The sequence below is a fragment of the Phoxinus phoxinus genome, assembly GCF_949152265.1.
Source record: "Phoxinus phoxinus genome assembly, chromosome: 10".
NCBI lineage: Eukaryota > Metazoa > Chordata > Actinopteri > Cypriniformes > Leuciscidae > Phoxinus > Phoxinus phoxinus.
Window position 1 is genome coordinate 29,423,269 of NC_136885.1, and position 26,179 is coordinate 29,449,447.

The following is a 26,179-nucleotide window of genomic DNA, read 5'->3' on the forward strand; positions in this document are numbered from 1 at the left end:
TTGCCAAGTACGTTTACTCGTATGAGGAATTTGTCTTGATGACAGAAGCTTCCACAGCACAGACAGAATGACAGCGACAAGACATGAATAATAAAATATGATACACTAGACAAATATAAAATAGACAATGTGTATATACAAATTTAAGGGTTATATATAAATATGTTTAGTGTTCTGTCGCGCCGACCAGGCGACAACAGTTCAAAGAGGAAGTGTCCTGGAGGTGAGGGGTCCAGTGTGATTTCGCCAGCCATTTTAGGGGGCGTACTGATGATCCCAGTGGCACCTCACTGCAGTACACGAGATCCAGGGGGCGGAGTTGGATCCAGATCTAAGGGGTGGAGATTGGTAGGTTTAGGGATCTCTCAGCAGTCCTCCAGACTATCCGCTGTAGTCTTCTGAGGACTGAGCTGAACCAGACAGTAACAGAAGTGCATCAGCAGCTCCTGTGGCAGGTTGAACAGATGTATGCAAACTTGCTGAAAAGAACATGTATTTTACAGTTACTCAATTGATGACAGATTTAAAACTGTAATTACGATATACATTGCATTCACAAAGCGGTCAGTAAATATTAGAATTGATCAATTGTTTATTGAAGCTTTTGGATCTGTGGTAACATTTCCACAATCACAAGTGGTTAAAACATCACGCAGTACTTTTCCAATCAATGTTTCGGACCTCATAAATATGCAAATAAGAAGGTTAACCCAATATTTACAGAGTGAAATCTCAAACCTGACCATCCAGGGTGAAGTATGAGCCCAATATTAAATTAATTTGTGTTAAAAAAAAAAAAATCCCTCAAGATTATCAAGCAACGCAATTCTTTTATTAAAGGGTTGTAAAGAGATTTTTGGCAGCAATTCAATCAATTTTTAAAAATCAAATAGACCCTTAATTGCACAAATCTTAAACACACCAGTCACAAAACACATGAGCCATTTAGTACATTAACCATTTTATTAAATCATCATAAGGCCGCTGAGTAGTGTGCAGACTTCTTAAAGAGAAACATATACCCCAAACGTTTTCAGAGCACTGCCCACTGAAGAACTGGAGAAAACTGATGCCCAGTAAGGCACATTTAGAAACATCTAATCCATCACCCCACCTGAGTAGTGTGCAGCCTGTCATCTGTAGATATCAAACTATGTCATTCATGGCTAAACAACTGAGCATTTTTCAAAGTACCTTCTATGATGATGATGATCTGGATAATTATCAAATATAAATTCTCAATGTGAAGAATACACATCCCAGGTCACCCATTACATCCCAAAATAACTCAAATGTGTACAGTCATTACACTCAGGTGATATTCTATGTGAGCCAACAGACGTGGGTAAGGGTCAGATTTAATTAACCTGACCATTAATGACCACTTTAACATTTTGTAATTGTAAAAAAAAGAAGGAAAAAAAGACTAGTTCTGTTAAGCAATAAAAGAAAAAAAACATGCTTGTTAAAAAAAAAAAATGATATAAATTTTTGGTATCTCTGCCTTAAATGGCATCCAATGACTACTTTCAATGATCCAACAACATATTTTTTTGAAATGCCCCATCACAACAAGCTCCCAACAGCATACAAATTAGTAGAGAGGGGAGCGACACCTCCACCTTTCACATTCCCACAGAGAACAGCAGCAATCAGAAAACAATGTATTATCGAGTTCTCTCAGTCTCACAAACACACATTTGAAATGCAAATATGCCTTCGTTTACTTAATTTCACACATGCACAGATCGGTTTGAAACAACTGGACCATCACAGAGTCCGTGTCACCATGAGGCTTAATGCAGAAGACGTTTAAAGGTTAGACAGAAACAAGACAAGGCATGGCAAAAACAAGGTTTACATAAGCCAGTGAAGGCCAGGATTTAGACTCATTTTTAGTACTGATATTTTCCTAAATTAATAAACAGTTTTGCAGTTGCATCTTTAAAGGTGAAACATACAAAAACTATTTAACATTTATTTTGTCATCAGTGTCAGTCAGCAAGAATTAACTTTTTTCTTCGTCAGATTTTGCCAACCAATGTGTAAATTGTTCGGTTGTATTGAATGTTTTGTGAACATTGGCACATGGAATTTAAGGAGATAGTTTATATAGGAATGGTTCTATGATTGATAGCGCATATGATTCACTGCAACTATTTATGAAAAAAGGGTTTCACAAACATTTGTGTATTAAATTTGAAATGCAACAATTTACGCAAGAATGGTTTAACAAATATTGACGCATTTGACTGAATGCAATAATTTAACAAAGGATGGTTAAGGACATTCACGCATTAAACAATTTTCTTAAAAATGGTTTATAAATTTTAACATTTAATTTAATGCGAAAAACTTACATTGATTTCATGATTGTTGGCGCATTCGATTTGTTGCACCAATTTACGCAAGAATGGTTTTACGAATTTACGATGTGGATTTAATTTAATGCGGCAGTTTACGTAAGAATGGTTTTACAAAACAATTTTACTGTAAAAAGTGATCAGTTGACAACTTAAAAAGAGTGAGGAAATCTGTAGCCTTCAAATTATTAAGTAAATAAACCATGCATAATTGAAAAAAATAAGTTATGTGAAAGAAAATTCAATTACACGTGAAGTTTATTTACTTGATAATTTTAAGGCAACAGGTTATCACTTTAAGTTAAGTCAACACAACAGTTATGTAAAAATGGTTTTACAAACGTCAACGCGTTCAATTCAATCCAACAATTTACATAATGGTTTTAAAGTTAACGCATTTCGACTCATTACACCAATTTACATTAGAATGGTTTTTACAAATATTAGGGCATTTTATTCAATGGGACAATTTACGTAAGAATGGTTTTACGAATAATTTACACTGAAATGAAACCGAATGCCTTCCTAAAACCTTTTGAATAACAAGGATTCTAGGCAAAAATGTTGGACTCAAATGGAAACATGAGGAAAAAGCAGCATAAACTCTTCACGAAGCCAACCCGAACAGAACCAACGTGATGTACTCTGCAATGATGTGACATTCGCTCACCAAGAAGAGAGATACGGCTACATTCAACAACACTATTACTAATCCAAAGCGAATGACAACACCGCACACAGCCAGCCAATCATAAAAAAGGATAAAATACAATGTGTTGAGTAATTCATGAAAATGAGAGGCAGCGCGTTGATTATAAAAGCCAACGTTATTACTAAGACAACCAAAGGCAAAAAGGAGAACATCAGTATATAGAGTGGTTATTACTACCAAAGAGGCCAGTTCTGAGCGAGTTAACCCGAAACGGAAGATATCTAACAAAATATCACTCCGTTTGTCTGGATAACAATACAGTACATAACCAAAAGTACTAATTTACTGAACAGGAAATGCACCAGACTCACAGAGTAGTGCAGAAAACAATGTTGCTTATGCAGTACATCGGCTTGCTTCACTGTTTATCACATGGCAAAAATATATTTTACCCTTCCCTAAGAGTCGGCCTCACCCTACTGCGGGAGGCCCAACCTATGTTTCAATCGTCATGAAAGAAATGTAAAGAGAGAGTGCAGCTTGATTCTAAGGCAAAAGAGGTTTTTAAATGGTGCCCATGGGCACAGAGGATGTTTGAACAGTCTGTCCATCAGGAAACACATCCTTCCTGCAGAGTGGTCCAATACCGATTCTGCGAAGTTGTCAATATGTGGACCAGTTGATGAAGTATCTGCAGTATCCTGACTTATAAAGTGAACCAGTGAGCACAGGATCAAAATGTCAAACTTTGGAGAATATGAGGGAGAGATAGAGAGGAAGATAGAGAGGGAGAGAGAGAGATAGAGAGGGAGAGAGAGAGAGAGAGAATCATGGGACCACTAGGGACCACCATTACAGAAGAAAAAGTCTGTGGTGCAGTAAAGGCATGATGTCCCGTGGATTCACTGGCCATGTGCATGTGGGCGAGTGGTCTGCAGGCAGTGCGTCATTGGCGCAAAGACTTGTGCCTCGGGGATCCACAAGAATGCTGGGAGCATGCTAAGAAGCAGTCTTTTTATCGGGCGGGTGCAGCCCTGCCTCGGTGCCAATGTTGACCGTGATGTTGGTGAAAAGAGGTTGATAATCCCGGGACTCGATCTCATACTCCACTGTATTCATCCCATCATTTTTCCATGTGTGCCGGGTCTTAGCCAACATGTTAAACCTGCATGAGAGCAAACATCTTGAACAAAGGAAATACTAGGAGAGGATTTCATCATTTTAAAGGGAAATGTGTTAAGGTGCAGTCACATTTAACAATTGAGAATTGAAAATACGCCCAATAATTTCACAAAAACACCCAAATATCGCAAAAAGGTTTTTACTCTTGCATGAGGTGTTTTTTCAGGCAATTCGAAAAGGAATATTTCGCGAAACTGCAAAGTTTTTTCCGCATTTACAGGTCATTAGCGTATATCTAGTCGATCATTCGCGGCTATTGTTTAAGTGAATTTTGCCAATAATGAATTTAATGCCAATGGGAATTTCACGTGAGGGTGCAATTTTTCAAAAAAAGATTGCTCCACATTGACCAATAGAAAGCGGCTTGGTTTGAAAATGACTTCTGTGTAAGCAGTGTGTCATATCACACTATTAACGACAGACAATGAAGCTTTTTTGACTGTGAAATTTCGCTAATGTGACTGTACCTTTAAGAATGTTAATGCACTACGGAAAGATGTTAAAACAAAGTTTGGGCATTTATCAGATGCTTGTAAGGCGATTCTACCTTTTGGGATTCACTTCATTGCCTTTGTCATGCTTGTGTTTGATCATCTTATATCGGCCCACTTTTACAGACGGACGACTAATCAGCATTCCTCCGAGTGAGACCCTGAGAAGATGAAGAATGTCAGATAGTGTGCAAAAAAAAACAGAAGGAGACACTCAGGATTGAGTAACTGGTTCCCATTCAATTCATGAGTGTGAATGTAATTGAGTGGCCCACACCCTCGGGAAGCTGTATTTGGAATTTGAATCAGAATGGCAGGAAGAGGAATTTACTTTTTTTTTTTTCAAAGAAATTCAACACAGATAAATATTTATTTTTCAAACAAATGCTGTTCTTTTTTTCAAAATGTATCACTGGTTCCCCCAAAATATTAGGCTGCACAAATTTGTTCAACATAATAATTAGAAATGTTTCTTGAGCAGCAAATCAGCATATTAGAATGATTTCTGAAGGATCATGTGACACCCAAGACTGGCGTAATGATGCTGAACATTTCACAGGAATAAATTACATTTTAAAATGTGTTAAAATAGAAAACAGTACTTTAAATTATAACACTATTTTTAATGCATTTTGAAAAAATAAATAGAATAAATATACCCTTGGTAAAGAGACTTGTTTCAAAAACATCTTAGTGACCCCAAATTTTTAAACAGTAGTGTATATAAACTAAAATTCTATAAGTGGCATTTAAAACAAATCTTCAAAAGCTTTTTTAACTTTTTTCAAGCCACCATTCTAAGTCGGTCTTGACAGACGTTGCTTTTTCGAGTTAAAAACTACAGTTATATGACTTTTAGGGCTGCGTGATATTGGATAAAACGGACATTGCAATATTTTTTTTTTTTGCGATATATACTGGTTGGTACTGATCCTGGATCAACTACGATTTCTATAACTTGTGTTACATTTGTGACGTAATGCAGCTACCATTACGTTGTATCTGCTGTCTCCTTCTCCTCCTATAGGATTGGTCCTGGGCTTAATGCGAAGCTATTGGTGATTGGACCAGAGAAGAGGCCTGGACTAGCCTGGCTAACGCCAGACCCAATTCTCGTTGAGACTTGGGTCTGGGAACCACGTGCATTTTCTCGTATTTGCGGCGTGGTTTACGAATGCCCGGCGCCGTTTATTGGGTGCTAAGAATGTCTATCAAATGCGCCTGTACGTAGCTCATAGCCAATCGTTTCCATTATACCAGACGACGTATGTAGAGACGCCAAAAGCTGCTCTTTTTTCAAAATAAACTTGCGTTCTAAACTACTTAGAACAATATCTAAGGCTGCATCAAAAGGTAGCTTCGCGTGAATCGCGTCTGCTGCCATGTTGAATCCATAGATATAAACAAACTGCTTAGTTGTGTCGCATGTCGTCATCGTCTTGCTGCTCCCTCCCCGTTCTGTGATTGGTTCCCTAAACGAGGCGAAAATCTGGTCCATGGTCTCCCGACTGCCTTTCATTGTGAATAAAATCGCGCTGCGCAAAGGCAGTATGGGGAAACCCAGGCTAGGCCTGGACTATAAATTCCCCAGAATTCCTCTGGAGGGAGCTCTCTGCCTCTTTGATTGCACCTGTTGTTGTACTGTGTGTTAGCTGGTGAAAATGTAGCGCAACAGGTTGTGATTTATGTGCTCTTCTTTGTGTAAACCGAGTGCTGTTAGTCATTTTGATTTGTTCCTAGAACATCCGTGTCCTAATGATCCCATCTGTAAGTTTGTAATTATTTGAGAAGGCGTAGAGGGTGAGTGCCTTGTTTTCTTTGTAGGCCAATAGGCCGTTACTTTTCTCCTGTTTATTGGGTTAGATAAGGAGATAGGGTAGATTTTTGATTCATAGGGAAGTTAGTTTGTTTGTTTATTGTTTTGGCATTAGCTCACCCCTGAAGAGTTTGCTTCTAATCTTTTTTCGTTTGATTCTTTCTTTTCAAGAGATTGTTTTGTAAAAGTTAAAGTATAATACCGCTCTGAAAACAAAGACAGCAAGAAAAGAAAAGAAAATGGCTAACCAAGAAGTATTGTTTTGTTGTTTATGTTACACCCTGACCTAGACCAGGGACCATAATACGACATCGCACATCCTGCGATCGTGCAATGTGACTAGCGTGGATGCACACGTTGTGTTGTCGATGCTGTAGCGATATATCATGCAGCCCAAGTGAATTTCTTCGTATTTAAACTGATTTTAAAATGTATAGCATAACAATATTTGATTCTTTGTTGCTGAGCTGGTGAGCCATATCTTTATAAAACATCAGAACACACAATCCATCCCTATAAAAGCAGACAGTAACACACCGTCAGATGTTGACACTAGCTTTGAACTTGACAAAGCTAGCAAAAGACAGGTGGTTCATGGCCAGCTGCATCACAAGGACAAATCTCCTCCCATGCAAACCTCTCCATTAATGTACACACACACACTCAACCCAGCCCAGCAAATAAACACACTCGCTCACTCACCGGATGCCGATGTCGTCGTCCTCACCACCCCAGCCCCAGTAATTGTTTGGGAAACCGTTCATCTTGAGGTATTGATCAGGGGTCAGAGCCGACACTCCTCCAAAATACATCTTATAAGGCAGTCTGAGTGGTAACAGGAAGGAGAAATGCACAAAAATACAATAAATGTATTTATTCAGTTTCGCACAGTGACATATTGGTTCATGTGTTATGAGTGTTTAGTCAACTATAGGCATTTTATTATTACAGGGGCTTTTCACATTTTTGTTGTTTGAAAGTCACAGTAAAACGGTCTTTTATTATCATTTATTTTTGCTACTTTTAAAATAAACATTTTGTGTGGGAATCCAATAAAATATATTTATCATTATTTAAATATAAAAAAATTTAGCGACCATAAAATGGTAAAGAGTAATTTTATTCCACAAATACATGTGTTGTAAATTGATTGATAGTAAATCATACATGTACATAATCTACAGGTGAAACTAATAAAGGTTTGAAATATCTCACTTTGCATGTATTGAGTCTATATAATATATTATTCACGTTTTAAGTTGCATTACTGAAATAAATGTACTTTTTCACAATATAAAATTTTTTCGATTTTCATCTGTATATGTGTTGAAGTCGAAAAAAGGCAAATGAAGTCAAATGAAATGCATATAAAGAGCAGCTGAACACTGACTTGTAGCCAAATTTGTCCATGGCAATGGCGGCGTGTTTTGGGTGAGCGTCGCAGGCGTAGGTGTTACGGTCGTCCTCGGGAATAAGGTCCACATCATGAAAGAAGAGGCAATCCCAATCCTCCTCCCTCATGGCCTCACGAAATCCCACGTTCATCAACTTTGCTCGGTTAAAGGTGTAATTACCAGCCTACACACACAGAGCGTCATTGTTATGACAGTTTATAATGATGAGATATACAGACTCAGCAGTGCATAGATTTATACTCATAAAAATGGACTGAATCTATAATGTGGTCAGGATTTTCAGAGACGAGATTAATGAGGATTACGGTCTAATCCTTGCCCTCTTGATAAGAGATGGGAATATCAAAGTCAGAAACTTATGAAAGGAGATGATTTTCTTCTGATAGCAATCCATTGTTTTATAGTCTATAAACCGTATTTGAAATAGATTTTTTTTTAACAATGTAAAAGTCTTTTCTGTCACTTTTGATAAATTGAATGCATCCTTTCTGAATAAAAAGAAAGATTTTTTTTTTTAAAGTCTGATTACAACAGCACAAAACATGTGACCAAATAAAAGTTTAACTCAACTAGCACAAATGGGATTTCAATCTCATCGAGCCTCTCAGATCAGGAGCAAAAACAATTTGATTCAAAACTCTGCAAACGTTTCATGCCGTACATCTATAATCCTACATAAAACTGTATTAACCTAGGAAACCCACAATAATAAATCCAGACAACGTAGCTCAGGGAAACAGCTCTGAATCTGGCACACTGTTGTATTAGGATCATTGTTGTTCACTGAAATGGGAGATCAGCAAGGGAAGAGCAAAAGATGACCAGCGATTGACCTGTCAGAGTGAGTTGTACAGGTTTGCATCTAGATCGACAGATATCATATAACAGGATAAAGTGATTACAACAGGCTCTGGCAGGAAACAGCAGGAGGCACGGTTGAGTTGTATTAATAAAGCTGCATTATCTGATATGTAGCCATTAGCCAAGCAACAAATACATTTTATACACCATGTGAAACTGTGAGAGCCCGGTATAAAATGAACACTCGCCAAAGTGCCAAATGAGAATAAAAATTTGCTTTGGTAGCCAAATAATGTATGGCTTAAATTAAGGTTTAAAGTCAGAACGATAGTCTGACCTTTATACTACGACTGTTTGAATTATTCTTATTTCTTTTGATTATTTTAAATTTCTTCTATGTAAAGCACTTTGAATTACCATTTTGTATAAAATGTGCTATATAAATAAACTTGCCTTGCCTTACAGAAGAGATCAAACATTTTTCTGAAGGGTTTGATTGACAATTTCTGGGAAATGTACCATTAGCCATTTCGCTATGAAACCTGAAGGTTTTGAACTAACTTGCAATGTTTGCTGTCATTTCACTGAGAGACTATGTAATGCTGAAAGGGGGGGGGGGGATTTAAGTTTAAGCGTTTTCTGCATCACCAAATGAAATGACAACAATAACAGACTGCAGGCGCACCTGGTGAATGATATAGATGCCATAGCTGAGCTGCTGTCGCTGTAGGAAGGGATGCAGATAGTAGAGGAGGAACTTGAGGTGGTGCTCCCTATTTCTGTGGGGAATGATTACTGCAGTGCGATGGCGTGCCTCACAGTTTGGTGGCCTGTAGCGGCCCCCACGGACAACAAGGCGATTCTTCCTCTCAATCTCGGCAAGTGTAAGCCCAGAGGGGAAAGTGACATGAATAGGTCCACCTGAACATAAGAAAAGAGTGTGAACAGGATGTATTGACTTAAAAGACTTAATAAATTCAAAAAAATAAATAAATAGGAAACACGTTATAGTAGATTTACATATTTACATTACATTGTTTATACTGCGCCCAAAGTTAGTAGACTGTAAAAGTGGACTAAGGCCCTGACCCAAATGGCGCACTTCATGTGGACTTCCGGTCTCGTGGAGTTAAATTGCGCATGCTCGCTGAGTCTACAAGTCATTAGGCCGTCCCATTCTGCATTTTAACGCTCTGAAGTGTGCTCAACAGCGCCCCCTTTGTACTCTTGAAGCGGTCTTCCGCGAAGCCCGCATGGATGCAGGCTCCACAAACTTTAACTACCCAGGAATCCTTGCGAAAGGCCAATCAGACAACGGATGGGAGGAGATTTCGCTCACTGACAATTGTTAAAGGATAATTACGGTATTTAACACCTTGAGTCTATATTGTAGTTTGTTTTGGATGAACAAGAGTGGTGGACAACATTTTTTTGACAATGGTTCCTCTCTCGAGTTTTTGACTATAAAAGAATTGGCCATGGACCCATTTAACATTGGAGTCAATGGGCATGTCCGAAAATGTCATTAAAACAACCTTTAACATCAGTTTTCAAAACTGTGCAACTCACCGAGTGATTAGTGATGTTAGTTGATGTTCCAGAAACAAAAGGTGTTGCGAAATACAGTTTCTGTCGTGTTTTATTCGTCATTTTGTAAAATCCCATTGAATTCTGTTGAAGGACTGAGTGCTCGTTAATATAAATGCGCTAACGGAAACGGAAAGGGGGCTGTTTACATTTGGTCGATGTAGTCTTTTTGCTCGCTTCCGTTTCTCATAAGGCTAGCGAGCAGAGCAACTGTGCTCCCGGAGAGTAAGCGAAATAAACAAACAAAACCTTCATTAATTGTTACTTGTAACATGGATTATGAAAAGTGGATTATGGAGGACCTCGACTGTGACCGTGAGTGTCCCGGGAGACATAAACATCGGTTATCGCCATCAAGTGGTCGGGAGTGTGCTAACGCTTCAGATTCAAATATTGAGCGGAAGTTACACGGTTCTGAAAAAATAGTTCCACTATAGCAAAATAAACGGATTGGAATCATATATTGCGACGATATATTGTTTATAATCATCAACGAACACCACTAACCACTCGGTGAGTTTAACAGTTTTGTAAACGAACATTATTGGCTGTTTTAATGGCATTTTCGGACATGCCCATTGACTCCAATGTTAAATGGGTCCATGGCCAATTTTTTATAGTCAAAAACTCGAGAGAGGAACCATTGTCAAAAAAATTTTGTCCACCACTCTTGTTCATCCAAAACAAACTACAATATAGACTCAAGGTGTTAAATACCGGAATTATCCTTTAACATCGCTGAGAAGAAAATATTATGTTTTTTATGACCTAGGTGTACATTTTACCAGTTGTTACCTACAGTTTATACAAACATTATGGTCATCGACCAGTGGTTGATGTCTCAAACATAATAGCGCGTTGAATAATACGATCGCATTATGATTCATTAAATAAATAGAACCGAATGTCAGGGCTTTACTGAGTCATATGAATATTGAAACCTGTAAATTCATCTGAAAATCATGCACATTGGCTATTTATTACAACTAACATGCTGATATGAACATTATGAAGCATTCACAATAGAGAGATCAGAAACTTGATAACACACTACTGAACTCACCAATCAGAGGAGACTGCTTCGGGCAGTAGGGCATGTCCTCTTTATTAACAGGAGGGCCTAAAAGGGAGAGATTGGCATACACATCCGTGTGGTTGCGTGCACCGACTGCATGTCCCGTTGTAGAATCAGGCTTACGGAAAATCCGGAAAAAATACGACACTCTTTTCTGGTAGCCCTCTCTGGAGAGAAGAGCCATGACCACTAACTGGACACCCAAGAACATGATCAGGTAACGCCATTTGGACTGCAGCGTGTACATGGTGACAGAACCGTACAGTGGAAGTACTGCACCACGTTTGAGAGTCAAATGAACAGTCTGAGTGAGTTTAGGTTTTGATAAGTTTGAGTAACTGAACTCTACGGTGGTCTCATTCCTCGTATCTCAGATACTTCAGAGTGTGACTCTCTCTTATGCACGCATACAGAAACAAACAAAAAACAGATATGTCTTGGAAAGCTGTAAGGCCTGGAGATGTAAACAAATGAATCTTAAGGATTGGATCAGATATGTGGAGTAGAGGTAAACAACAGTTGGATGTAATACAAGGCACTTTAGATGTGGTGGATGAAATGGCAAAGAAGAGGTATCATTTATTCTAACAGACGTTCAGACCTACTGCAGGTTGAATTAGATTTGCTTTGCTCACTGGCAGTCTTTAGCCTATTAATGTACAACTCCAAATGGAAACTCCCAGTGGTCCTCTGGTGTTTTCATGATTCAATGATTTACTGAGCTTCCGTCAAACTCCACCAAAGCCATAGGAACTGGAAGTGTGTGTCCACTTGCTGGAAGGAAATTGATTGTTTTGTTCCCAAAGGGTTCTCAACAACAGCAGAAGCCCTGTAAAAGTATCATGGCCCCTACAAAGTAAAGCATGGGGGCCAGAGAGGTCCAGGATACTGTTTTGTAGTGTGTTGGTGTAAGATAGTGAGTATGTATATGTGTCTTGGATATGTAGGAGGGGGAAACAAAGAGGAGGGGGGAGGGATGATATCCAACACCCCCAGCTATTGTCTCATTCTGTCGCTGTCCAGAGGGAGGGTCCGACACCCCGTCCAACGCCAGCTGGTCCAATGACAGTCAGTGTCTGAAAAACAAAGAGGAACACATGAGAAGTGACCCAAAACAGAGGCTTTATAATGTTAAAATAGTTTATTTGCCTCAATACTAATTCACTCTTGCTTCTGGATGATCAGGGTACAAAACTTAGAGGGGTCTTGACATTTTTTTGAAAATGCAGTTAATGAACAACAGTGACACAATGACATGTTTTTTTGCAATTGACATGCAAAGAAAACACACCACTGTCATAAAGATAGAAAATATACAATACCTTTCAAAAGATACTTCCAGTTTTCACATAAACACCAAAAATCAGCATATTAAGGCCGGGACACACAAGTCGACGGTCAGCGAGCGTCTGTCGGGCTGGTTTTTGTGGCGTGTTCCACATGTCGGCTATTGTCAGGCTCAGACTCATCTCATGTAAATAAAGTTATCAACATAACTAATATACAAATTGGTAAGCAAGAGCTGCTTTGTTTACGGATTTACGAAATCCTTTGTTTGGGTTTCTTTTGAATGACAAATATAGACTATTATATTTGATGCCTGCTGCTGATATAGACAGTTAATTCCTTACACGCAGGTGCAGAACACACGTGCAAGTTTGCAGTCAGCTGTAGTCTGTGCTGTGTGTTCAAGTGCAGCTTTTTGGTCAAGACGCAGCCGACACCACCATGGGTTTTCTCTGCCGCTAGTTTTTTGAAATCGGCTTGGTGTCTCTCAGGCTTTAGAATGATTTCTGAAGGATCATGTGACAATAAAGACTGGCGTTTACTGTTTTTTTGTTGCTGAAAATTCAGCTTTACCATCACAGAAAAAAATTATATTTAACCTTTATGCCTCATTATATATTTTACGACGTTGAGTGCATTAAGGGACAAAAATGTCCAATCTAAACACTGCCATAAAACAATTATATATTTAAAAAAAAATCCACTTTCACTGAGTTAAATATTTTAACCAACATCAGTCCTGAAAATAACTACCAAATATTTATTTATTTTTCAGAATTTTAACCCCTTAAATGCCATTTGTTTACATGATGCCACTGTTTTTATCGATGGAAAAAACATAAAAAAATGTAAAACAATTGTGTACTACATGCTAGGTGGATTTCTTGGGAGGGAATTATCACAGCCTGGTATATGTCCATGATTAGCAGCAACATTGATTTTTACGCATTTTTGTTTTTTGTGTTATGTCAGATAAAAAAAAAAATCACACTTAGCGCATTAAGGACCAAAAGTGGTCACATATTAAACACTGCCTAAAAATATTATATATTATTATTATTTTCCACTTTTACTAAGTTAGATCTTTTAACCAGCATCAGTCCTCATCATAACTACCAAATATTTATTTAATTTCAGGATTTTAACCCTTTAAATTCCAGTTTTGGTGACGATACCATCAATTTGTATAAGAGGAAAAAACACAAAAATGCAATTATTTTCCATACACTAAATGCAAAGAGAAAACTTTAGCTTTGGATTATCACAGTCTTGAATATGTCAAAATCTGTAAATGCAGCAGAAATAATGTTGCCCCTAATCTTTGTGTTATGTCAGATTTTAAAAAAAAATCACACTTAGCGCGTTAAGGACCAGAAATGGTCACATATTAAACACTGCCTAAAATATTATATATTATTATTATTTTCCACTTTTACTGAGTTAAATATTTTAACCAGCATCAGACCTCATCATAACTGCCAAATATTTATTTAATTTCAGGATTTTAACCCTTTAAATTCCAGTTTTGGTGACGATACCATCAATTTGTATAAGAGGAAAAAACACAAAAATTTAATTATTTTCCATACACTAAATGCAAAGTGAAAACTTTAGCTTTGGATTATCACAGTCTTGAATATGTCAAAGATTAACAGCAAAATTATTTTTGTTGCATTTTAATTTTTTGTGCTATGTCAGATTTTTTTCCAAAATCACACATAGCGCGTTAAGGACAAAGTTGATCCTATTTAAACCCATTAAAATAAAAATATTTGAACCCACTGTCATAATATCATAAAATCATAATTTCTATTCAAATATCCTGTCATGACCAAGCCTTGGGGTAAAATATTTACTTTTTACTGTTTTCCACCAGTTAGTTAGTCTGGCTAACGTGGAACCACATGTTCATTTTCTCGTATTTGAGGCGTGGTTTACGAATGCCCAGAGCCGTTTATTGGGCGCTACGAAGGTCTATCAAATGCGCCTGTACGTAGCTCATAGCCAATCGTTTCCATTATACCAGATGACGTATGTAGAGCGACAGAAATTCGACAAGGAAGAAGACGATGGGTCATAGATTTATGTGTACACGATGGTGTCACTGTTCAGCGACTATTGCCGTTTGTCCAAGACAAACATGAGGGTAGAAGGTAAATCTGCAGTGCACATGTTGATATAAACAAACTGCTTCGGTGTGTCGCATAGACGTCGTCATCGTCTTGCTGCTCCCTCCCCGTTCTGTGATTGGTCCCCTCGCTGAGGTGAAAATCTAGTCCATGAAAATCTAGTCTGACATGGCATCATTGAAAAGTGTTTTCTTTATCGCGGGGGGCGCTCGTCTGAAGTATAAAATCATTGGTTACCCGTAAGCCAATCACATAACGTTTGGTTATGACGTGTGTTATGCGCCAGCTCAGCAGCATCGAACTGCCACTGTAAACACATTATAAATAATGCGAAAACGAAACCATCGAGAGAAATACCGGAGTGAACATACGGTCGTTTTCGATTTCCCCAATCTCAAACTCGGCGCTTAGCGTCTACGTAACGGCTCTCAGCCCGCCCTCTGTTCGTTGATTGGCCGGCTGTTTTCAGGCCGGAGGAAAACTGAGAGACATGTCAATGTCTCAGACTAAGTACAGAAGCGAAATAAAATTGAGCGGTAGTACGAAGTCTGACCTAGTCAGGCTAATCCAGGCTGCCTAGCAGCGTGAATAAAATCGAGCAAGGCAGCATGGGGAAACCCAGGCTACCAGTTGGTACCATTTTTCATATAATTGACATAATGCAAACATCTGCAGTATTGCAAACATTTTCCTGATTTCTACTAGGTGACTATAACCTGTGCCTGTCTCCCTACACATCAAAATTTGCTCTAGAAAGAAAGCAAAACTACAAGATCACAATGAACATGATTTTTTTTTCTCTAAATTCTATTGCACATACACGCCTACACACACATCCTACACCACCGACACACACACACAGAGAGAGGGAGAGAGAGAGAGAGAGAGAGTATAGACAGAAAGGGTAAAATATGACCTTCAGGATATTATGATTTTTGTCACTCGTCTAAACACCATGTATTATATATTTAGGCCCTACACACACACACACACACACACACTTTTGTCAACGCAGACACACATTGCTCTCAGACATCCACACCAACTCAGAAACATAATTTTAGATCATTGAGCCATTAAAATGCTTCATAACACCTTCAATAGTGCCCCTAGTGGAAACCAGGAAAATAACGTGAATTTCCCCCTATAGGGAATACCTATGTAGTGACGTCATCTGGTGAAATACACTATATAATGCAAATATAATGCTTTTGCTTCAAAATGAAAGGATGTTTCAACATAAGTCATGATTCATGTATTAATGACAGCCCTGGCTTTAAACAACGTTTTAATGGGTTTCAATGGGCCATTTTTGGTCATTATGGTGCTAGGTGTTCCTATTTGATTTACACAGTGTGTGTTATACATATTATGCAACATGGGATCAAAATTTGTAAATTTATCCAAAAAGTCACAATTTTGCCAAATTACATACCATTTGCATTAAAACAGCCAAAATGGTCAAAGAAATTAAACTGAAAATGACCAAAAATGGCCTAATGCAGCATGAAGGTTAAAATATATTAAAATAGCAGTTATTTTAAATTGTAATAATATTTCACCTCACAACATTACGGTATTTGATCAAATAAATGCAGCCTTAAAGAACAAACTCTCAAAAACAAATCTCACTGATCCCAAACTTTTCAACTGTAGTTTATATAATATGAATAATATAAAAGTACTATTATTAGTATTATTAATAAAACAGGAAAAATGGTTTCAAAGCTAGTACAAAATGTTTATAATTAGTACATTTCCACCTCACTGGCAGGTGTGGCAAAAAGTACATTTTGGACCCTATGTTGGAGAGCAAACACTACCAGCTTGTGTCGCTCTTCCCTCCACTCCTCTAAAGTGTGTTTAGATGAATAAAGCCTGCACTTGGTCATGGCTGACTTCCCAGACGCTGGCCTTGCCCAATGGGAAGGATGCAAACACCCTCAGCAGGAACGCAGGAACTCTGTAAGATCGGTCCCGAAAGCTACACCCCCCCCCCCCCCCCCCCCCCCGCTGGGAATTCTGTCCCACCACTACCAGGATCACACATTGGAGGGGAAAAAATAGACCTGGGGCTTCAAACAAGCTTCATTTAATCTTACTGACACCGTCTGGTGGATCTGTGCTTACAAATCAATTACAGCTCATTAAAACCACCACTCACAGACCGATAATCCTAATCTGGGGAATGGTGCAGGGATTGGTGGATTGGCACGAGGGGAAGATGAGGCGACGATGTGAGGAGGAGAGTCGTCTCTTACTAATCTCATCTTCAGCTGTTCCTTCTCACACTTTTGGTAAGGCTTCAGTGCTTTCAGGAAGAATGAGAGATGGTTTATACATCTCTATGTGATGAAGGAAGATCAAGGAGAGGAAACAAAAGAGAAAAGCAATAAGGGAAACGAAACTGTAAATGACATCATTCCACTATGGTAAATTTAGTCAGAGAGCATGAGGTTTGACGCTGTGCTGCTGACTAACACACATCCTGCCTCAACCTCACCCATTAGAATGGACATTAAAGTTATTATCTACTCTACTTAAAGTCTATGAATTAACTAAATCAATGTTGAATACCACTAACAACCATTTCAACAACAAAAAAAGAAGAAAAATAATAATATTTTTAATATTTAGACTTTTAATATTTATATTATTAATATGTTAAAAGAGAAATTACATCTTGGTGACTCTCTAAGAAATATGTCAGATTGGGGTCAACCCAAAACCAACCACTATATCTGTAACTAACTACACGATGTCAAAAGGAGATTTTGATACAGGTTAGGCCTAATTAACATTAAAGTACACAAAACATGCTTAATTTCTAGATTAACATTACTAATAGTTATCATTTTCAGTTCAGTAAGTGAGATTCATTATGTTGACTCCGTAACCGCTGAATCTTTCAGTGAAGGATTCATTTTATTGGCATGATCCTTTTCTCACTATTCAAATTAATATGAATCATAAAATATGATTTCTTGGTACTAGATAGGCTATTCTACTAAACAGGTTTCCAAATTAATTTTTAAACTGCATATTTTTGTCTGTAGTAATTGACAGTATGCCAGATGTGGGACACACACATTCAAATGAAAATAACCAGAATATTGCTTTAAACATAAGCATATAACCTTCAAGTGATGCTCTGACACAATCTGACTGGCAAGATGACCATATTTGAACCCAACTCAAATCTCATAATCTTTGTAGCATTAATGATACAAAAAAAAAAAAAAAAAAAAAATGTAATAACCTAGAGGCACTCAAGAAAACCAAAAAGCTTTCTGGGAAGTGTAGCCAAGCGTAACAGGTCTGTAGCTTCTGGACTGGAACAAAGTAACACAGTCTTACTAATCCACATGGAGATGGGAAGAAAGATGGACAGATAACCAATATTAAAATGGAATAAAGAAGATGGAAAGAGAATATTGTGTGCTTTTCTTGCCGAAACATGTCGCACGGACCTCCTTCCATTCTGGATTCAAATGGACAGCAATGACATGACCAACTCCATCTTCACAAGCCAAGACACAATCTTTTATCTTCTTCCTTTCACTCCCCTCACACAGCAACGAGCCATGCATCTTTACAAGTCAGGAACAATGTACCATGCCAAGGGCTTCACAAATTGTTTTGTATACACTACATAGACCACTAACAAACACAGTATAATGGGCAGATGAATGGGTAAACATAAAGTGCATTAACATAAACATACATAAACAAAAGATCTTTCCTGCTGCGCAGTCCGTGACAGTCATATTGGACTAGAACAACATGAATAAATAAATAAATAAATAACCATGTTTACAGAACAGGACATGTTGTACAGTATAAAATAAATAAAGAGCAAGTCTACAGAACACGACATGTTAGAAACAATTCAAATAAATCTAAAAAGAAAATGTAATGAGAAACCGGGCCCATTAACAACTGTGTAACTTTTAGAAGGCAATTTGCACTTTCCCCGGCAACTCACGTAGGGGCTGTTTACACCTGGCCACTTCATGCGTTTTCTGTGATCGGATACCGAAACACATTCGAGACGGATTTGAATCCGATCGCTCAAACCACTTCAGGAGGAGGTCTGGGCCACATTCCAGACGAAACTGGACAAGTGTAAATGCATCTGGTTGTATCAGCCGTTGGCTAAGCTGCTCTCTTGATTATATCAACAACACCTACATAAATCAATACATAATAAAAATAAAATACAAATACATAATAAAAAAAATGGAGGATTGATTTTTAAATATAAATAACTAAACAAAACAAAAACAGGAAAATCCCCTTTTATGAGCATTAACAATCCGTTTAGAAACATTCCCAGATAATTACTAAGCATGATACCACAAGTACTAAAAGAGAGCAAGTATTGTAAGCGAAAGGAAGAGTGAATAAAAGTTGAGAGGCTTCAAACCATAAAAATTCTTAGCCAAGTCAGCGAGACAAATGAAACGTTGGCTGGAGCTATACCGAGCATCTGGATTCCATGTGTTAGATTATGAAAACGGTAAGAATAAAGGATTTTAAGAAGAGGGTTGGATTCCCAGGATCCTTCAGCCTGCTGTCAATCAAATCTTAAGAGAAAACAATCCCTTGTTCTCCTGCTTCATTGTCACACAAGGTCAACAGTCAATCTATCAGCCAATTCACCAACATCTGTCCATGTAGGCTATAGCAAGGCATGTCCCGCTAAAGCCTAAAGATCACTCAAATACACACCATCTGTACAGTACATAACAATGTAGCACAACCCAACACCAGTATGTAACTTCACAGTGCCTAATAGGCAGTACTTGTCTACAAAAGGCAGATTGTGTCACACAAAAGTCTTAAAACAACAAACTACACCTTAAAAACAAATGTCATTAACACATTGACTCATACAAGAACAGACATCCAATGCTCAGCAAATATTTTCAGTCACCCTTATTTGGACAATACTATAATATTAAAGGTTAACAACAGAGCCCAAACTAGCCTAAATTCAACTGATATTTATTTTTAGATATAATAATCAACACTCAAATAACAGATTGTAAGCAAACACGAAGGTAGTTTTTGCATTAACTTCTAAATCTAATTATAAAATTGTGTTTTTAATCCAATTCATGGTTGAAATAATCATTTACACAGTGGCTGTTATTTTCATGACAGACTTATTTAAACATGCATTAAATAATCAAGCTTCACTAACAGTTGAAGTAAAATATAAATGAATATATAGGCTTATGTAGTCAGTGCACATATTTAGCGAAACTAACCAACTTGCCTGAGGTAAATGTAATGCTGCGTGACATTGTTAACAAGCTGTATTGATGTCTTTCCACCATTGAAACACTGATTGAGCGATTACATGATATATGATACTCAGTTGTATTGTATCTTTCAACATATCTTACTTCAGATGTTCATCATGTTTATCCTGTAACTAGTATTAAAGAGGATCGATTTCAGTCGTGCTCCACGCGGCCACTTAAACTAAGGCGCCTATACAGTGAAGTCACGGCACATTAAAGAGTGTCAAAACGGCATTTTTTTTTTTTTAATGTCATGATAAAATGATCAAAACGACGGTGAGTGGCGTAGATGTATTACTCTTATCTGTATATGACCAAAAACAACTTGAGTATTTCAAGTTGTTTCCCATCGCACCGCTGCCACCGCCATGTCATGCAGTGTGCTAACTTTAGCTTCCACACTTTGCACAAAACACTTGAATATGCACCTAGTAATAGCGCATATTTATCTAGGTTAAAGTTGGTACTACTTACATTTTTCAAATGATAAGTCATATTTGAGGTCGATGGAAGATATGCAAGTGTTTGGATTTTCTGACCTACTCACTGCAATTACCCGTCGTTCTGCAACTAACCAACTAATTCAATTTTGGTCGACTAAGCTTCTCGTCAACGTTTAGTCGACTATAGTGGTCGACCTATATATCAACAAGGCCGATACTTGCCATTTTTTTAATACCGGCATTGGCCGATAAGTTTTTCTGTTTGGCTGATGTGTTGGATGCGGGACTTTTATTTTGGCAGTGCTGAGAACGCTGGCTCTGAGAACAGCAGCGGCAGGGCACACAGGGCTTCGATCTCCGTCTTCATTCTGTTTAACAGGGTTGTCTAATATGTTACTAGACAGAACTGTTAAACAAAGAAAGTAAACTATACGAAAAAGTATTATATCATTTGCTTTTATATTATTAGTAACAGAAAGGCAAACAATATTATACTTATTTACTATCAGCATTCAGCAAATACTAATTTATATAATTAAAAAAAAAAATAATCTAATAAACATTTAATTTCACAAACCTGGCAGAAGTAGCCTAGTCAAATTTGTAGCCCGCATGAAAGCGTGTTTCTCTGTGCGTGACGGTCAGTCCGTGTGGACAGAAGAGTTCAGCTTCACTGGCGACGCACGATTGACAAACTTTAAAATTTTAATGAATTTATTAAATTAGAAATAAATAATTTGAAAATGTTCATGCATTTCATCCACTACTGCCCTAAAGCCATTCCCATTTCATCTGACTGTAGGAAGACCCATGCAGTGTTTTCATCTTATATGATCTCATACCTTTCTTTTTGATTTGTGCTTGTGATTTGAAATAATGTTACCTTAGAGTTTAGGGGGAAAGTCTTCTGCACATTGTGAAAATTTGCAGCATGCTTCCATCCAGAATGTTAAATGCAATATCCTGAAATATTTGCATAAAAAAACCACAGATGGAAATCCACATGTGGATCATCAAATGCACGTGGCACTTCCTGATCAAATAGATCCAAGATCCAAGATCCAAGATCCAAAAGCACGATTTAAAAAAAAAGCTAAACTTAAATGAATATAGTATAAAATGACAGCTGGGCACAAATGGTTTCGTGTAAAAACAGACCTGCCCTGAGCTCAAGCACATCAGAACAACTAAAGGGAAAAAAGGTCACTCTTTAAGGACTATGGCATTTGGCTGTCACAACTTTAACTCGGTCAAATCCGGAGCATTTATATAACATCTCTGCACATAACCTGAAGGGAAAGTAAAAGCCAAGCATGCCGAATCCAGACAGACTTGATGCAACAGAAAAAAGGATCTTCCTTAATAATACATCAGAGTAGTTTGCGTAAGCTATGGGTTCAAACGCATCAAGGAAAAGAATATCAATTTCCTGATCTGGGAGGGCAGCGGATATACTAGTCAATGTTGACGCAGACAATCATTTGTGGTGCTAGAGGATTTAGTTTGTGCCAGCATCAAGAGTACCAGGAAATATTTTCCCTCAGCTATATTACTCAGCTTACTAAAGCTGCTTTCAATGGCTCACATGGAAACAATGAGGGGAATCAACTGGAATTTATCAATACATGAAAGTGAAAATAAGTGGTCCATTTACCATAAACTAGTAACTACTATGATCACCAGTTGCTTTTATATCTAAAAAAAGGCTTCATCTTTATATGCAGGATGTTACGCAAACATTGAATAACGACGTGGCTTCATGCCTTCCTAATGTCCATATAAATTCCGATCTGCGAAGGAAACGCGTTGAAAAGCCTTGGTAGAAAACATTCAGGTGACTCCGTAAACCTGGATCCGATAAACCAGTGATTGAACAAGCAGGTATAATAAAAAATGGAAATAAATCACAGTACAGCTTCAATATGGTGACAACAAGTACACAAAACCAAACTCTGCTGGGGCTAAATAGTCTTAAAATGCATAGTTGATGAATTCCCATGTTACAAAAGAACTGCGGCTGACAAGAGTTCAGGAACATATCAAGACCTTTTCAAAACCGAACACCTTGTACTATTTCCAAAAGTTAGACTGTTATAACAGAGCAAGCACACATTCTGACTCCTCTGTATAAAGTAGAAATTATCTATTAACTCTCAACAGAATTTCTATGACCATGATGGTTTAAAATGAGACTGCTGATTCAAAGCTAGACATATTTCACTGACCCATTTTGGATTCCGCCTTATACGCCACAAAGCTACAGGGAGAGCAAAGCCTAGAGAGCAAGCAGAACAACCCGCTGCTTGGATCTGTAACCAAGCGATAAGATCCAGGGGGACTAAAAACAGCAACCCATTAAAAAAAGTCATGGTTTCAAACAGGAAAACAAAGCATAGAAATGTATCATCAGGAATAGCTGCAGTGTGCAATAAGTAAAACGGGACTAGACAACAGCTTTCACCAGAGAATAACCACCACACATTCCTACCTGGTGAAATGATGAAACAAAAATAATATTATTTTCTAAATTAACATCACACAGGGCTTTCTTTTTGACAATTCTGTCTGGTCCTTAAGCAGTTCATGAATCACCTACAAAGGAGCACAAATATCATAAATTCTTATTACCTTCTTATCACAGAATGAATCACCTCTTCCTTGAAGTTCAAAGCTCAATTCCTCGTGATGCCTTCCAGGAAATATTTAAAACAGACAACTTTAATCTACTCACTGACTGTGATATTTACCTAAATCTTTCTGCCAAAGGCAAATTTCCAACAAATTATTTAGGCAAAACCTTGCAAAATACTATGAATTTGCATGACAAAAGGTGATAAGATTTTTCAGGGTAAACTGTTCAGAACAGGTTTTTAAACAAATATACACAAAACAAAACAGATGACTAGGCCCATCTTCTTATAAAGTGTTACTGACCTGAAATGCAAATTGATCTATTTCAAATTGGGTGATACTATGTTGCGCAATAATGTCATGAGTTTTAGACATAAAGTATCAGACTCGTCTGAAGAAAAGAAACTAAACCATTTCAACAGGCTACTAAATACTGAATAATACAATACTACATATTGTAAATATAGTAACACTCATAATTTTAATAGACTAGTATAATTTTTATATAGTTAAAAAAAAGTTATTGTTTTATTTCTGCTGTTCTTTAGGTTGTGTTGTATCGGGCCTACCAATAAATTGCACCATGAAAATGAATACTTTACCTGTGAATACTTTTGTTGTTTTGCATTTTACTATTAAGCCCCATTCACACAGCACTTTGAACCCGGCAAATTGCCGGCAAATTGCCGGAACGCCTTCTGTGTGAACGCAAACACGACCCGGGTTTAATGCCGGGATCGATGCCGGGTTGGGGACCTAGTAACATTGCCGTGTTCAGACCCGGAACGCGCGCTGTGTGAACAAAAGCCAGGACAAATGCCGTAAGGGGTGTGTCGTAGTGATGATGCACGAGCCTTCGCAATGTGGTAGTTATCGTGCGACTCTGTTACTCTGTTAGAAGAAAGTTTGTGTTCGTCATCGATACAAGAAAGAACGAAAAGATGTCTGCAAACTGGACTGAAGCAGAGACCCGAGAGCTCCTTGCAATCCGCGCCGAAGCTGAGATCGTTCGTTCGCCACCTTATACGTCACATCATAACGTCACGCGTCTATCCGGGAGATACCCGGGTTGTGTGTGAACGCGCTCTCTGATTCCGGCAAATCACTGGCAGTGTGAATGAACCATTTTCAAACGAACCCGGGTCAAATCCCGGGTCACTTTATCCGTGTATTTTCCGGAATCTCTGTGTGAAAGGGGCTTCAGTGGGTTTTTTTTTTTTTTTTGGTGGGTTTTTTATTTATTTAAGAAACCCACCAAAAAAAAAAAAACACCAAAAGTAAAATGCAAAACAACAAAAGTATTCACAGGTAAAGTATTCATTTTAATGTATTGGGTAACAATTTAGAATAAGTTCACATTAGTTAACATTGGCTAAAGCATAAACCAACGATACATTTGATACAGTATTAATCGTTGTTAACGTTAATAAAAAAAAAAAAAAACTTTATTGTTAGCTCTTGTTTGCACCAATAACAACAACAACAGAACATATAATTATAATAATATTTATATAGTTTATTGATCGTTATGCAAGTTTTGATAAAAGTGGAACTCCAACGGTAATCTAAGAGGTAACGTTAACTTAGCTGTCGATCTCTATAAACACATGAGTGGTGCGTCGTGATAATTGTGTTTAACGGCCACAGCTGGATATAATGACACACTATAGCCGCTGAGGCTGATGCTGTAGGTGTTATCAGGGCGCCTGTAAAACGCAAAAAAAGTCGTTTCCACGTAAACATGGTTTTTTTTTAAGACCTCAACTTGAGAGGAAACGATGCTGTGTGAGGTTAGCTACAGCAGGCTAGCACAACTGGGGCTTCTCACATACTCACTAACCCCCAAAAGGGTGAGGAAATTACACTTCAACAAAGCCCAAACGAGGAAAAAAAGACCTTGATACGAGACTTTAGAACTTACCCGGTTAAACTCGGACAGTTTGGCGGAGTATTCCCCCAGATATTCCGTTACTCCTGTCTATTTGTCTGACTTCGTCGACTCCGACGGTTGTCCAGTCGGAGTTGAAAGCGCCCAGCATGCACACAGTTGCACAGGAAGTGATGCGCGCTCACGCTGCAATGCTGTGCTGTAGTGAGCGTCTGTGGTGCGCGCACATTAGAGCAGTTCTCTTTTTGCGTAGTCAGGGTTGAAACACATTTGATGTATGATTAACACACATTTTACCACACCCTCTGTGATTTTGTGCTTCAAATAGCTACAATCTATTCATCCATAATCATATAGCTACATGAATGTAAAATACTACCTCAACCTAATTTACTGTGGTTTGCAATACTAATAAAGAACAAAAAGTGTGAAGAACAAAAATATTGTAATAATTAATAGATTTACTTTGAAGATGTATAAAACTAGAAAAGCAGGCATTCAATTTTAGGCTATTAACTCTGAATTGATTTTTGTCTTGTAAATCCTAACCTTTTTAACAGAATCTTCCAACTTCTGCTGTCACCTCAGGATGATCATGCATTATTGTGATTTCTTTCCTGTAGCTCATTTCTAACCGGCTAAACTGATGGTGTTACTCAACCTGTTACGTCAGTCTTACACCAGTCACCCACCATTCATAAATGTCTATGTTGTCATCATTATTTGAAGCTCATGCAATTGAAATAAGATATTTAGGCCTACTACATTTAAGGTGTAAAATTACTTTTTAAGAAGATCAATCTGAACTATAGGTAATCATTCATGGGTAATTTGATCATTAGGCTATACTAAAATGACCGTAAAACGAAGTTGCAGAATAGTCACTGTCACAGTCAAAGGCCGTAACGCATAGGCTACATATTAGTTGGACATAAAGTGCAATAAGAACATAATCCAACATGTCTATCATCAGTGGCATATAATAAAGTTCTTTAGCCAACTGATGAAGTGATAAAAGCATGAGCAAACAAAGTTATAAATGAAGTGCAACAGCATAGTCAGTAGACTTAGTCACTACAAATAAATTCAATATAGGCTACACATTTATTT

The 26,179-nt window shown here is 37.8% G+C and overlaps 1 protein-coding gene across 1 annotated transcript; it reads right to left on the reverse strand.

The window, feature by feature from the left end:
* Positions 1–576: 576 nt before the first annotated feature.
* Positions 577–25,290, reverse strand: LOC307005614 (beta-1,4-galactosyltransferase 3). Its single transcript, XM_079625952.1, has 7 exons — positions 25,103–25,290; positions 11,371–12,458; positions 9,406–9,641; positions 7,895–8,082; positions 7,207–7,329; positions 4,745–4,849; positions 577–4,180 (listed from the first exon to the last, which is right to left on the reverse strand). The coding sequence occupies exons 2-7, from the start codon at positions 11,627–11,629 to the stop codon at positions 4,015–4,017; spliced, it is 1,077 nt and encodes a 358-aa protein (XP_079482078.1). The 5' UTR covers positions 11,630–12,458; positions 25,103–25,290; the 3' UTR covers positions 577–4,014.
* Positions 25,291–26,179: the final 889 nt, after the last annotated feature.

Excerpts from the sequence above, each read along its gene's own strand:
- LOC307005614 (XM_079625952.1), bottom strand. The coding sequence starts at position 11,629 with ATGTACACGCTGCAGTCCAAATGGCGTTACCTGATCATGTTCTTGGGT. Across the intron at positions 9,642-11,370 it reads GAAGCAGTCTCCTCTGATTG|GTGGACCTATTCATGTCACT; the intron begins GTGAGTTCAGTA and ends TCTTATGTTCAG. Across the intron at positions 8,083-9,405 it reads GCATCTATATCATTCACCAG|GCTGGTAATTACACCTTTAA; the intron begins GTGCGCCTGCAG and ends CTGTGTGTGTAG.